This window comes from Centruroides sculpturatus, unplaced genomic scaffold (genome assembly GCF_000671375.1).
Source record: "Centruroides sculpturatus isolate CEXI.00-Female unplaced genomic scaffold, Cexi_2.0 scaffold289, whole genome shotgun sequence".
NCBI lineage: Eukaryota > Metazoa > Arthropoda > Arachnida > Scorpiones > Buthidae > Centruroides > Centruroides sculpturatus.
Genome location: NW_019384529.1, coordinates 58,413 through 72,583, shown reverse-complemented (window position 1 = coordinate 72,583; position 14,171 = coordinate 58,413). Strand labels below are relative to the sequence as shown.

Genomic DNA, 14,171 nt, shown 5'->3' with positions numbered 1-14,171 from the left:
GATCTCTCTAGTTTAATATTTTTTAATAGTAACTTTCTCCGGATCCTAGATCTCAGGCATAAGTCCGTTGATATTATTATTTTTTTCTTTTCATCCATCATTTTAGATCTTGTGGTCCAGAATTTATTAAGAATTAAGTTTCTATCTTTGACCGATTCAGTCATAACCTTAATTACTTGGTTATTTTTTTTATTTCCTAATTGAGTAAATCCCTCAATTTCTACATAATTAAGTCCTAAGTTTTCTTTTATAAATTTTTTCAACTCTTCTACATATTCCGAGGTTTTAAATGGAAAATTAAATATTATTAGATTCTTTTTAGTCGTCTCGTTTAACATTTTATCAATTTCAAAGTCCACCATATCTTTTAGCTTGCTATGCGAGTCCGTTCTTTCTTCTAATAGACGTAGTTTTTTGCACATGTCTTTCATCTCTTCCTTTATCTTTAAATTTTCTTCATTCATAAGGTTAATTTCTGCTCTCATGGAATGGATTTCAAAGTTTAGACGATCAAATTTGTCTTGGATTAATTCATAAACCGATTTAAGTGAGTATTCAGGTTCAACAGTCTTTGTCAGTAAATCTTCTTCTGGTTCAAAAAAGTCTTTTATTGTAGCATACCTCGAGGTATCAGTATTATTCTTGGAATGTTCCTCATTTAAGTTTTCCTCTCCTGACATTTCGCTTGTCTGAGTATTTTCTTCTATATCTCTTGTATACTCTCTGCATGGTCTCCCTCATCCCCTTTTTTGCATAACTGCTTGACTTGGTATTGGAGGAGATCGAGGAAAAGGTCCGGGATTTAACTCAATGCCAGCAATCATTAGTAAAATAAAAATTATTATTCGAGTTAATGAAACATTTAAACTACTTATTTCAATTCTAAACTTATTATTTTGTTGTAAAAATTCCATGTCTAACGTCACCACAACAGCTCAGCAAAAAAGTCACCAATACCTCCGCAGGCTAAACACGCCCCCTCATGAACTAACATATGATAAACTCAACAGTCAGATTCTAAATACAGTAGAAATTTGCTAATTCAGTGCCCATAATCCAGTACCTTCTCCAAAGTAGCCAATAGTTCAGAATTGTTGAATAATAATCTAGCATATTAATTCTTTACAACTTGGAATTTGTCAAATATTAGCATGCTGGGTGTTAGAGGAATTTGTGCTCTAAGACCCCAAATGAGTCAGGTTCTAAATACAGATGATTATTTCTATAGATGCTGTTAGAGACTTTACACCAGTGTTTCTTAACCTTTTTTTGGGATTGACATCACTTTGAATCTCAAAACATGGTGAAAATTGTGTTCAGGATAGAAAGGGCCAGACATCATCATAGTGTTTCCAGTTTATCGTGGTCTCTGAGTGTACACAGCACTCAGTCGAGACAGCTTTAAATTTTATGTTACATAAATGTTAAAAACCTATCGTTAACACTTGCACCCCAGGTTAAGAAANACAGATAATGAAAAATGTAACAGTTCAGTTGAAATACCATTGTCTACCTCATCTAATGTTATTACATCAAATCATACAAGAGATCATAATGATGATGAAAGTAAGTTCCTATTAAAATATGAATTATAATACAGGGTCTTCCAAAAAAGAATTCTACTATATTGACATCACTTTGAATCTCAAAATATGGTGAAAATTGTGTTCAGGATAGAAAGGGCCAGACATCATCATAGTGTTTCCAGTTTATCGTGGTCTCTGAGTGTACACAGCACTCAATCGAGACAGCTTTAAATTTTATGTTACATAAATGTTAAAAACCTATCGTTAACACTTGCACCCCAGGTTAAGAAATACTGCTTTAGACAAAGGAAAAGCTGTTTAATAAGTTCATAGCTGCAATTTAAAATCAGCATATAATCTGTACTCAGTTTCTTAATTGCCTTTTAAACACCCATAGATTATCCACAAAAAATTATAGTTTATCTGCTTCTCTATAAAAAAAAAAAAACAAATTTACTCAAAATAATTACAATATATGAATCAATAAAAAAACATTAGGATATATAATTTATGTAAAAATCTGAACAGAAAAAAAAATTGAAATGGAATTTTTTGTCGATTGAACACTTTTTGAATTTCCAATAACAAGCTGACATTTTAGACTTTTTCTTTTTTTTTTAAATGGGTAACTAGGAACTTTCAGAATATTTGGAGTATTCAAGATTCATATCACTTCTAGAAAGGACTGATTTTTCAATTGCTCCATCATAAAAATGTACAATTTAAAACTATTTTTGTTAATTTGTTATTATTAAGAGTTATTTTTTTTTGTTATTTTAATTAATGTTTGTATTAATTTAAGATTTTGTTGATTGACATAGTGTCTTTGTCAAAATAAATGTCTTTTGTCTTAAGCTGTTACAATATACAGCATTCCCCAAAAGGTAGTTTACAACTTCAAACTTTTATATTATGGCTTTGAATTGACATACAAAAAACTATAGTTTAGGTCAGGGGTGTCCAGCCCGCGGGCCGCATGCGGCCCAAGGCAAGTTCCAATGCGGCCCAATAAACGTGTAAACAAAACTGACAGATTTTTTTTATTTTATTTTATTTATTTATTTATTTCAACGGCACAAATTCAAAAAAGACGTTTCACAAAGCAGTAAACCTTTATGCATATTTTAATTTTGAGTGGAAAGGAAACATTTTCAAATACTTGGAAATGTGTGAATGAGGAAGGTATATTAAATAAAGCTGAAGTTGTGACTCAAAGGAGTATAGACTCAAATTCGGGGAAAGGAGAGAAAGGCCAAAAGATAAAATGATAATGAGAAAGGTTAAATATACGAATAAAGCTCTTTCTTATTAAATGAGAAAGGTTAAATATACCTTTTGTTATGCAAATATTGACCCTTAATTTTTCAACTTTCCTTACTTTTTTACCTTGGATCCTTTCTCTTCTTTTCTTGCTTTGGGTCTATAATCCTTTGAGTCCCAACTCCAGCTTTATTTAGTACTCCTTTCAGCGTTGCAAGATTTGGCTACTTTGCGCCAAATTTGGCTACCTTTTTATTAGTTTGGCGTAAAAAATATCATTTGACGCATTGGCTACTTTTTGGGTTACACATTATTTATATATTAGTTGAATAAAAATGCACTTTAAAATGATGTTTCATCACTTTTTATTAATTAAAGACCCAAATAAAACAAATATTTGTGTTTTTCAAATAAATTTTTGTTTATCTCCTTTATAATAAATGAATTTATTTATTCCTAAATAAAAATTGAAAGTGTCTGTAAAGTAATTTTTTAAAATATCCTTATTCGTAATAAAGTTTTAATGCTTATTACTATAATCTAGACATGTTAGTTCTTAAATATACTTGTATATTTAAGGATTGGGCCAAAATATACTTGGGCCACAAGTATATATGTTATACTTGTGGCCCAAAACTCCATGACTTCTTCCAATGTGGCCCAAAGAAACAAAAAGGTTGGACAACCCTGGTTTAAGTGATACATGAACTCAATGCATTTTGTGCTCAGTTCACTTCAATATGTGCACCTCTGGTTGCAACCAGAAGAATCAAATATATTTATCTATAAGAATCTTAATTTCTATTTCTTCATGAACATACAATCTATAATCAAATTACATACTGGATATTATATTATTATTCAATTTATGTAATGAAATGAACTATTATGCCTATAATAAATTTTAAAATTATCTTATATATTATAATTTCCTACTGTTTTGTTTAACAAATACTAAGTAAATAAATATTATCAAAATTTACAAAAATATTTTATATTTTTTCTAGAGGATTTTAGTCTTCAGTGCAGAGTTCTTAATAAACCGTATAATGTGTTTGGTACATGGTATACTGAAACTTACCTGTTGTCAGGCCATTTACATTTTCTGGGTTCTTCAGTTTCTTGTTCAGTATTGTGGCTAAATAAAGCATCTCAAGAAACAGAATCAGAAAAGAAGCCAGTTGTTAAACAGTTATTTAAGTTTTATAATAAAAATGCAAGCTCTCTTCGATCTATTATGGTTGCAAATAGTCTTCTACCTTCAGAAGAAGGAAATTCTAACATACAAGATGATACAGATAATGAAAAATGTAACAGTTCAGTTGAAATACCATTGTCTACCTCATCTAATGTTATTACATCAAATCATACAAGAGATCATAATGATGATGAAAGTAAGTTCCTATTAAAATATGAATTATAATACAGGGTCTTCCAAAAAAGAATTCTACTATTTTAAATTATCATAATTATTTTAATTATTATCTGAGAAGTATGCAATATGCAGTAATAAATAGAGTAAGTATCTGAGTTTCATCTCTCATCTGCATTCAAATGTCTTGTCCTCTATTGTCTCTGGGAAGCGCTGTAAATGAAAATGGCAACTCCAAATAGAGAAGGTGTTTTGTGTTCTGCAGTTTATGAAGTTGGAATCACTCATCATTGTGTAACACAAGTATTCTGCAGAAGCTATATGCAGAAGCTGTGGGTGCTCTGGAAGGAATGACAATGGATATTTTGTAGCAAACAGAGGAAGAATTTGAGTAATTTGAGTATCAGTTGGATGTGCACTGAGCAACACAAAGTGCACACATTGGGAAATTTTGATTAGCAAATGTGAAATTTGGACAGTTTTCAAATCTTTTTAATGTACATTACAATATTCTCAGATAATAATTAATATAATTATAGTAATTTAAAGTTATAGCATTCTTTTTGGAAGACCCTGTATAAAATTAATTTATATTGTTTTATAAATAGTAAATTTACTTTGATTTATAGTATGACTTTTAAAAATTGTTTTGTAAATTTATGACTTTAAATAGATGTTAAAATAATAAATTTGAATAATGTGTCCTGTATTTCAGTATGTCACTATAGTTTGGAAGATAATTCTGATAGTGGTAATGAAATGGAAGATAATTGTAGTCACACTTGCTTCGAAACAAATGATAAAAGCGAAAGGATTGACTCTGTAACATGTAATTGCAGTTTGGAAGATAGTCATGAAAGTGATAATGATATGGAAGATAATTGCAATAATACATGTATTGAAACTATTTTAGATGATAGAGAGAAATTATTGATTTTTACTATGGGATCACTTACCTATATACCACATCAAATTGGTATTAAAAAAATAAAACCTTTTACGTAAGTAATTTACATTTGTCCAGTTATTTTTCATGTGATAAATGTTGAAACTTGATTATATTTTAATTAGATTTGTTGAGAGAATAGCAACAACACCATCGTTATCACAACGTTTAGCAGAACATCAAGAAAGACTTCAGTTCCCAGAGCCTTCTCCTGATTGGAATGACGAAAAAAGTGTTAATCATTTATTTGATCAAGTAGACGTTGTGATAGAAATTCATGGTCATATAATTGGCATGGGGCTATCACCTGATCACAGGTAATTTGAAAAAATTTTTAAATTTAATAATAATTTTTTAAAATAAAAATATCTATAAATATAAAATTATAAATACAGGTATCCCTTGTTAACTGCAATTTTCCTAATCATAGTTTTGAAATAATACAATCTCTGAAAATAATTGAATTAATAAAAATTGTATACAAAAAAATTTTAAATATCAACTTCTAGAAACTTGATGTATTGATACTAAGCCAAACAATTACCATAATTAATCATAATTAACCTTTAGTACTAAATTACTTAGTTTCTAATTATTAATTATAGCATATTAATAGCCCAATTAATTACAGCAATCTTTTGGCTTAGTAAATAAATTTATATTATTATTTAATGCTGTGTTTTGATTACTGATCATGTATATTGTATTTTAAAAAACAAAAAATAATGTTCTCTTAATTACAAATAATTTTTAAAAATTATATAAAATGTCATGAAAGACAAAAATAAAATTCCTTCAGCTGATGGTTGCTAGGTATTTTGAAGGTGAGGAATTATCCAAAATGCAGCTCAAGAAAATCAAATATCTGCTTCAACAAGATGACAAACTGCATGGTCTTAAGGAATATATTTGAAATGAAGATCACAACTATGCAGATGAAGGAGCTAAAATTGAAAAGCCAATACTAATAGTCATTGCCATAAAAAAAGAGAAAGCAGATTGTATATTGAAATTATTGATCATTATATAAATGTTGTTCCAGTCACTGAACATAATTTGAATTTTAAATGAATTATTGAAAGTATTGTTGACACCCCTATAAAAAAAAAAAGGCAAAAAAATTTGACAAGAAAATTAATATTAAATTCTTAGCTTTTTTAAAAGTTGTGATGTTTCTCAATCAATTTGTTTTAGGATTTTTTAATTTCTTATGGTTTACAAAATATTTCATTATTTGATTAAGTAAATGTCTCTTCAATCCAAAAAAATTCTTCCAGTAGACTACCTAACAGCCAATTCAGGTTATAAAAACTCCTTGTTTTTTGCCAATTTTATAATTAAAATTTATTTTGTAGCACTGAAGAGGAGCTAGAAAGTTAACATAGCTTGAAATGTATCTCTAAAAAAACAATAAAAGTAGTTTTTATAACCTGAATTGGCTGTGAGGTAGTCTACTAGAAGAATTTTTTCAAATTGAAGAGATGCTTACTTAACATATAAAACAGCTACCATTAGAAAATTCAAAAACAAAAATGTTTTATTATATTTCGATTGAAAAGGGAGTTAGTGAATTTATTAAGTAATAAAAGGATAATTGTTTCACAAACCAGACTTTTTTCATTGGTCTTACATGAATTGGTCTGATTTTTCATTTTAAATATGCATTTTAAATATTTTTCATTCCTACATTTATATTTAGCTATAGTTAAAATAAAGGACAGTTTCAGATTGCAGATCCCCAAGTAAAAGTACAGTGATCATAAAGTCACTGTACTTTTTCTGACATTATACATATTCTTAATAATTCACAGTAATGTAATATTTAGGTTATTTTGAAAATCGTATTCTCTGTGGTTCATAATAATTAATCTCATAATGCATATTCTCTCGTTATGTTCCCTGATATACCTAGGTATACAGAGTGTGAAGCTAGGGCAACAGGCAAACAAAGAAACAAATAAGGACTTTACAATACTTTCATACAGATGAGGCAATAAAATGAGTTTAATTCAGGGTCATACAGGCTTATTGATTCTCATACATAAGACTATTGGTTAATCCTGAAATTTTACAATTAACATACACAGAAGTCATTTATAGAGGTATAAAATAACATATACATACATATATATATTGTCCTATGTGCTACAGTACTTCATCTCTGTGACATCATACAAAGGAAATAACATTCTTACACATATCCTTTCCCTTGTAATATAAGATGCCTATTAGTTTCACATCAATCTCATCCTACTATCCTTGGATGTGAACGGATTTCTCCTTCTCTTCAAAATAACACTTTTCAGTTCCTCTCCTATAGTCAACGAAACTCTCCTTTCTTAGCTGTTCTCTAGTAAATGGTAGGTGTCTAGCAGGACCAGACAAAGGTCAAAGCAAAAGGTGCTTCCTTTAGGTGAATGACCACTATTTATAACACTTGCCATCTGACGTCACAGGTTGTATATGTCATCCATTCTTCTACCAATCGGTGAGTCTGGATACATTAACATCGAAAAGGTGGTGTCCAACATAAAATGGAAAGTGATGCGATTTATTGTACACAATATAACCCGACATAAATTAAACCGATTGATAATTCGTTAAAATTATTACAATCACAATGCAAAGAAAACATTCAACAAAGTGACAGAGCACTACACTCTTTTCAATAACACAATCCAATTTATATAATACTTTTTGAGAATAAAACTTATCAACTATTTTCTGATTTTCTGACTAAGAATGTTTCTGTTATTTATTTATATAATCACTTAAAAGTAAAACTTTTTTTTTTTTAGAGATTTGTAAAATTGTCCTTTGTTTTAGCTGTAGTTGGAAAAGAGTGTGGGAATAAAAACCATGTTTGATATGTATATACTTTAAGATTGAAATAAAGAATCAGACTCTCAAGTCTTGTGTGTTATTGTTTACAGAACAATTATTCTTCTATTAGTTTTCATTTTACTGTTGTACTTTTAGGGTAAAATTAAATTTCTTATTGAATATTTTAAATATTTTATTAATTTTATTAAATTTTATATTTTACAATGTATATTTAGTGTCATGATTGTCCTTTTCCTAAATCACTATTTCCATTAATTTTCTCTATTGGTAACAATGGTTTTACCAAGCACAGCAACTTTTCAATATAACACTTGTGATTAACAAAGGATTTCATATTTCATATCTTACACAGATATACCTTGCCTTAGGATGGTCCTCCATTCCAACAGTCTAGTTGTAAGTCCAACATAGTACACACATATGAAAACACAATTCTAAATGGAAAAAGAGATCATGTGGTAGCTACAAAAATAAGACATTGAGACATTTTTATGCTAAAGTGAGGCTCCAGACTTGATCAGAACCCTCATCAAAATTATTTCCAGAAAAAATGTTGAATTAGAAAAGACCAAAAAAGAATATAAAATATTTTTTATAATGTTGCATTGTTTTCCAGTTCCAATCATAGTGTAAGTCCTAAGATTAATCATCTCCAATTGGTATTGGAATTTGGTGTCAACTCAAATGCTGACGTTGATCTCTCCCATGGCCTGAGTTGGTTTCAAATTACTCCTGGAAACAGATATGAGACCAATCAGAAAGCATAGATGGGAACTAAGACCCAATCAGGATGGATGATCACAGGACCAAACAGATAAAAATTCGTTTCAAGGACACAAGGCTCCTTGTTCATTATCACATCTTTCATAAGGTTTTTCCACAAAAAGTTTCTTCTGCCAATTCCTTTTATCTCTCTCTCTCTCTTCACAATTACTTGCACAGATTTGTCAAATCCAACTCTGAATGAGATTTCGTCTGCATGTTGCTATCACTCTCTTGGAACCTTCCTATTGAACTGCAATCTTTTAAGGTGAATGTTGCTGAAGATGATTCAGCAACATTTACCTTGTCAGTATATGTCTTTCTGGTCAAATACCACCATTCTTGGAATTACCTCTGCCATCAAACTCATTGCAAACCAAGTGACTTGAATCTCATCATCTGTCCTTCTCAAGGGTTCAGTTAAATAATGCCACTCCAGGGCCATTGGATGACAAAAAATTCATGTCAGCAATGATTTTTTTGGCAAGATTTTGACTATAGGACTCATTAACTTAAAAGAACTGAACTTTTAAACAAAATTTTTAAGTAGTGAACAATTTTGTAAGCCTTTGATTTCTCTCTTTAATAAATGGGTTTATACCATCAAATTGAACTGTCTCATGTGTTCACAAACACCCCATATGTGACAATTCCTTGTCTCATATCATTCTGACGTGTTAAATTTCTTTTTCCTATTAACTTTGAGCCTGTATTGTGTTGCAATTCCCTTTCACATGGTCCTCATACTAAGATGACTATAAGTAGTAATGAATGTCAATTATGATAAAAATGAATATCACTAATAATAAAAAATAAAATGTATATTACATTACATTTTGTTTTTATCATTAGTGACATTCATATGACAATTGTATGGTGGCAGTACACGTGACTGAAACAAAAAGCCATTAGGCTTTTTGTTTCAGTCATGTGTACCTTGTCTTTACTGATCTGACTACTACAAATGCTTTATGGGATAATTGTCGTAACTTCAGTATAGTCATATGTTGAGTGGTCATAAGTCAAGCTATGTCTGTATTATATATTTTGAGTTTACCAATAAAATATTACATTAATATCTTGTAAATTACATACAATATTATTTTATAGAAATACATAAAATTTTGAGGTATTGTATTTAGAAGAATTAGAAATAAACATTTAATGATAATAGCTTGAAATTTTTTTATCTGATATTAAATATTAGAAAATATGACTAAATGCACTATTAACAATAATAATAATAATAATCCTGTATCACGAACAAAATATACAAACATGTTGAAGAACATGACATTCTTACAGAACAATGAAAAGGTTGCCATAGAAATCACAGGGGATGCAAAGAACAGTTACTAATAGATTCAGTCATTCTGTGGCAAGCAAACAAACAACACAGAAACATACACATGGCATATATAGACTACAGAAAAGCATTCGACAGTGTTCCACACAGTTGGCTGCTACATATTCTACACATGTACAAAATACATCCATCACTCATTGCATTCTTCGAAAACACTATGCAGCACTGGAGAACAACACTACATCTCAGGGTTAGTAACACTTCCATACAAACAAACGAAATATTCATTAGGCGAGGAATTTTTCAAGGAGATTCCTTGAGTCCTCTCTGGTTCTGCCTAGCCCTGAATCCATTATCCAACATGTTAAACAACACGCATTATGGCTACAATATCAGACATGAAAAAACAACACAGTTTACACTCTCACATCTCATGTACATGGACGACATAAAACTTTATGCATCCACACAAAAACAACTTCATCAACTCCTACAAATCACACATTCATACACTAAGGACATACAAATGGAGTTTGGCTTAGACAAATGCAAAACACTTCACATAGAAAAAGGAATCCTGAAGAAAGAAGATTTTGCACTTGGAAATGGAGACGTTATTGAATCCATGGAAGAGGGCGAGTTCTACAAGTACTTAGGATTCCAACAGGCCAAACTAACAGAACATACACAAATAAAGCAACGATTAATTAAAGAATACCAAAGTAGGTTAAACGCTATACTTAGAACACAGTTAAATGCAAAACACACAGTTAAAGCAATAAACACATATGTCATCCCAGTACTCACATACTCTTTTGGAGTTATACATTGGACTCACACAGATCTCGAGCAACTCCAAAGGAAAACAAGAACAACACTTACTAAGCATAAACAACATCATCCTAAATCCGCCACAGAAAGATTAACCCTTCCACGTAAAGAAGGCGGACGTGGCCTGATTGACATAGTTAACCTTCACTACAAACAAATACAGTCACTGCGAGAGTTTTTCTACAAGAAACAAGAAACATCACAGTTACATAAAGCAGTAACTCTAGCAGACTCAAATAACACACCATTAAACTTACACTCACATCATACAGACATGACACAACACATAAAAAGCATAGACACCATCAAGCAATCGTGGGCTCGAAAGGCACTCCATGGCAGGCATCCTTATGACCTGGCCCAGGATTTTGTTGACAAAACTGCGTCAAACAGCTGGTTAGATCGGGGATGCCTCTTTGGGGAGACGGAAGGATTCATGATTGCCATACAGGATCAGGTCATAAATACTAAAAACTACAGAAAACACATACTCAAAGATACAACACTCACAAATGACACATGCAGAAAATGTCACATCATGCCAGAAACTATACAACACATCACTTCTGGTTGCAAGCTCTTGGCACAGACAGATTACTTACATAGACACAATCAAGTAGCAAATATAATACACCAAGAGCTTGCAAAGAAACACAAATTGGCAGACATCCACGAACCATACTACAAGTATATTCCACAGACAGTATTGGAAAACAACACGCACAAAATGTACTACGACAGAGCCATAATCACAGATAAAACAATTTACCACAACAGACCAGACATCACACTCATTGACAAACACAATAAAATCACATACATTATAGACATAGCCATTCCAAACACTCACAATGTACAAAACACATGCACAGAAAAAATTAGCAAGTACACAGATCTCGCCCAGGAAGTAAGGCATCTGTGGAGGATGGAAAGGGTGCTTATTGTACCTGTTGACCTCTCCTGTACAGGTGTGATACCACACACACTACACAAAAGCCTGGGAACATTACAATTGAATAGAAATACATACATAACACTACAGAAGGCCACCATATTGAATACATGCCATATTGTTAGGAAATTCCTGAATACAGACACTGGCACACTTATTTAATTTTAGTTTTGTTTTGGTTGCTATGCCTTGACTCTGCCAGTACACAGCCACCGGTGTGAACCGAGTATAACCCACTAAACACTATAATAATAATAATACAATAAATACTATTATATTATTGTTGTTTGTTGTTGTTGTGTTTGTAAGGGTCTTGTGACTATGGGTTTTCACATGATAATAGATGATGTGAGAGACTAATCACATGGAATGACCACGTTTTCCTTCTGACACCACCTAGGTTGTGAGTATCTGCATGGAGACTTAGAGCTAAAGGTTGAAGCACCAGTAATGCTTTTGCAAAATTTGGACCCACTAAAGTTACACCATTGGACAAGAATGATCTTTTATCTTTGTCTTGCAAGCCCAAACAATTTTCTGGTTTTTGCAGTTTTATTATTATAAATATTCGGATCAATAAATGCATATTTTAGTTACTAGGACCATTGTTTTTATCACCCTCTCTCCACCCCCTCAAAAACCTAAGCAATGTCAGGCACACATCACTAGTATGTTATATATTAATTTATTTTCAAGCACCCTTATATTTAATTAAATTACATTACTGAATAAATTTCTTTGATAATTGTGTGATTATTTTCAATATTTAGCTTTTTATTTTCTTATTTTAAGTGAAATATTTTCTAAAGAAAGCAAAAGAGAGAGAGAGAAATTGATCTAAGTTAAACTGCTGAATTATTCAATGCACTTACAACCCAGTTAATCTTTGGAAATTGGAATATTCCACTTTCATCAGTGCATGCCTCAGTTTCTCTAGTTTTCTCAGTAGGTCTCTATGGACTTCAGGGTTCTGTGTGTTAAAGTAAATTGAGAACCACTAGTTGTGACATGGACATTTATTTTTAAATCATCTGAAAAAATACATTGGTCTAGATTGAAATTTTCATAGTTTTTCATTACTTATTGTTATTATTTTATAAATTTTTGACATTCTTGTTCTACTTAATTCAAGTAATATACTACAGCTTATATTTTTATGAAATAAGTATCTAATATACTACCATATCTTAATATTAATTCATTTAAAAATACATCAGTTATAAAAGAATAATTGTTTTGATTCATTTTTGTAGATACTTACATGTTAATAGTAGAGCATGGCCGAAAAACTATATAATTGAAGATCCATTACAACCACCCCCTATTGCTCAAGAAATTGAAATAAGAGTAATTGATTTAATGACTTTTCAAGAGCAGGAAATGACTTATCATTCACATAGAGCATACACTTCCGAAGAAGAAATTTTCTTTATATTTTTGGATGTTTGCAAACAATACATTGCAAGGTAAATTAATGAATATTTTAATTTTTTTATACCTCTGTCCATAAATATTTCAATTTTTGTTTATATATTATCCATGTAAGTCTTGTTAATAAATAGGACTATTGTTAATAAATATTATACCAGTGTAGTTTTCCTTATTTTGCTAATTCGAAACTACATCAGTATAATAATTTCCATTTATAAACAAGATCTACGAGAATAATATATAAACAAAAATAATGAATAATATATAAATAAAAATAATGAATATTTTCACTACATTAAGATGTTTATTATTATTATTCTTCTTGTGTCGATTCTGGCCATCTTTGGACCACGTACAAACAACTAATTATGACTTGCTTTTTCCTCTTCCCTTCCCTTTGTGCTTCTTCCTTTTTTCCCAATACCTCTTCATTCTCTCACTCTGCTGTTGTCTTTGCTCCTGAGTGAAGATTCTTTCACGTCTGTTATTTTCCTTTTTCTGAAAGCCCTTGAAGTTCTTTATTTTATTTCTAAACCTTTCCCTGTTCTGGATATCTTCTTCAGATATGCCCATTTCTGCCATGTCTTTTTGACTGTCATTGATCCATTGATTCTTATTCTTTTGGTTGTTGTTTATTATTATTAATTTGTTTTATTTTTATTTAGTGGTGCCGAAGATAAACATGCATACTTATGGGACAGATATTATGGAATGTGTATTGGTAAACTACCACATTTAGGAGTAGTGAACTCTGTTGCATTTAATCCTCAGAATCCAGAAATGCTAGTAACTGCCAGTGATGATTTCACTCTTAAAGTATGGCGATCAAAGAATCAAATAAACAAACTTGGAATAAGCTGCTTCCTTGATAGATGAAAATAAATAATATGTATACATATGTAAATATATTGTAAAATTCTAAATTCTATTCTCAAAATATT

The 14,171-nt window shown here is 30.6% G+C and overlaps 1 protein-coding gene across 1 annotated transcript in view; it reads left to right on the top strand.

Moving 5' to 3' along the window:
* The window catches only part of LOC111622967 (F-box/WD repeat-containing protein 5-like), a 40,527-nt gene extending 26,398 nt beyond the window's left edge, over positions 1-14,129 (top strand). The window contains exons 3-7 of the mRNA XM_023365436.1: positions 3,794-4,180; positions 4,874-5,159; positions 5,230-5,421; positions 13,053-13,265; positions 13,896-14,129. Coding sequence (XP_023221204.1) covers positions 3,794-4,180; positions 4,874-5,159; positions 5,230-5,421; positions 13,053-13,265; positions 13,896-14,106 — 1,289 coding nt within the window. The 3' untranslated portion in view covers positions 14,107-14,129. The remainder of the gene's footprint in view (positions 1-3,793; positions 4,181-4,873; positions 5,160-5,229; positions 5,422-13,052; positions 13,266-13,895) is intronic.
* The last annotated feature ends 42 nt before the right edge of the window (positions 14,130-14,171 follow it).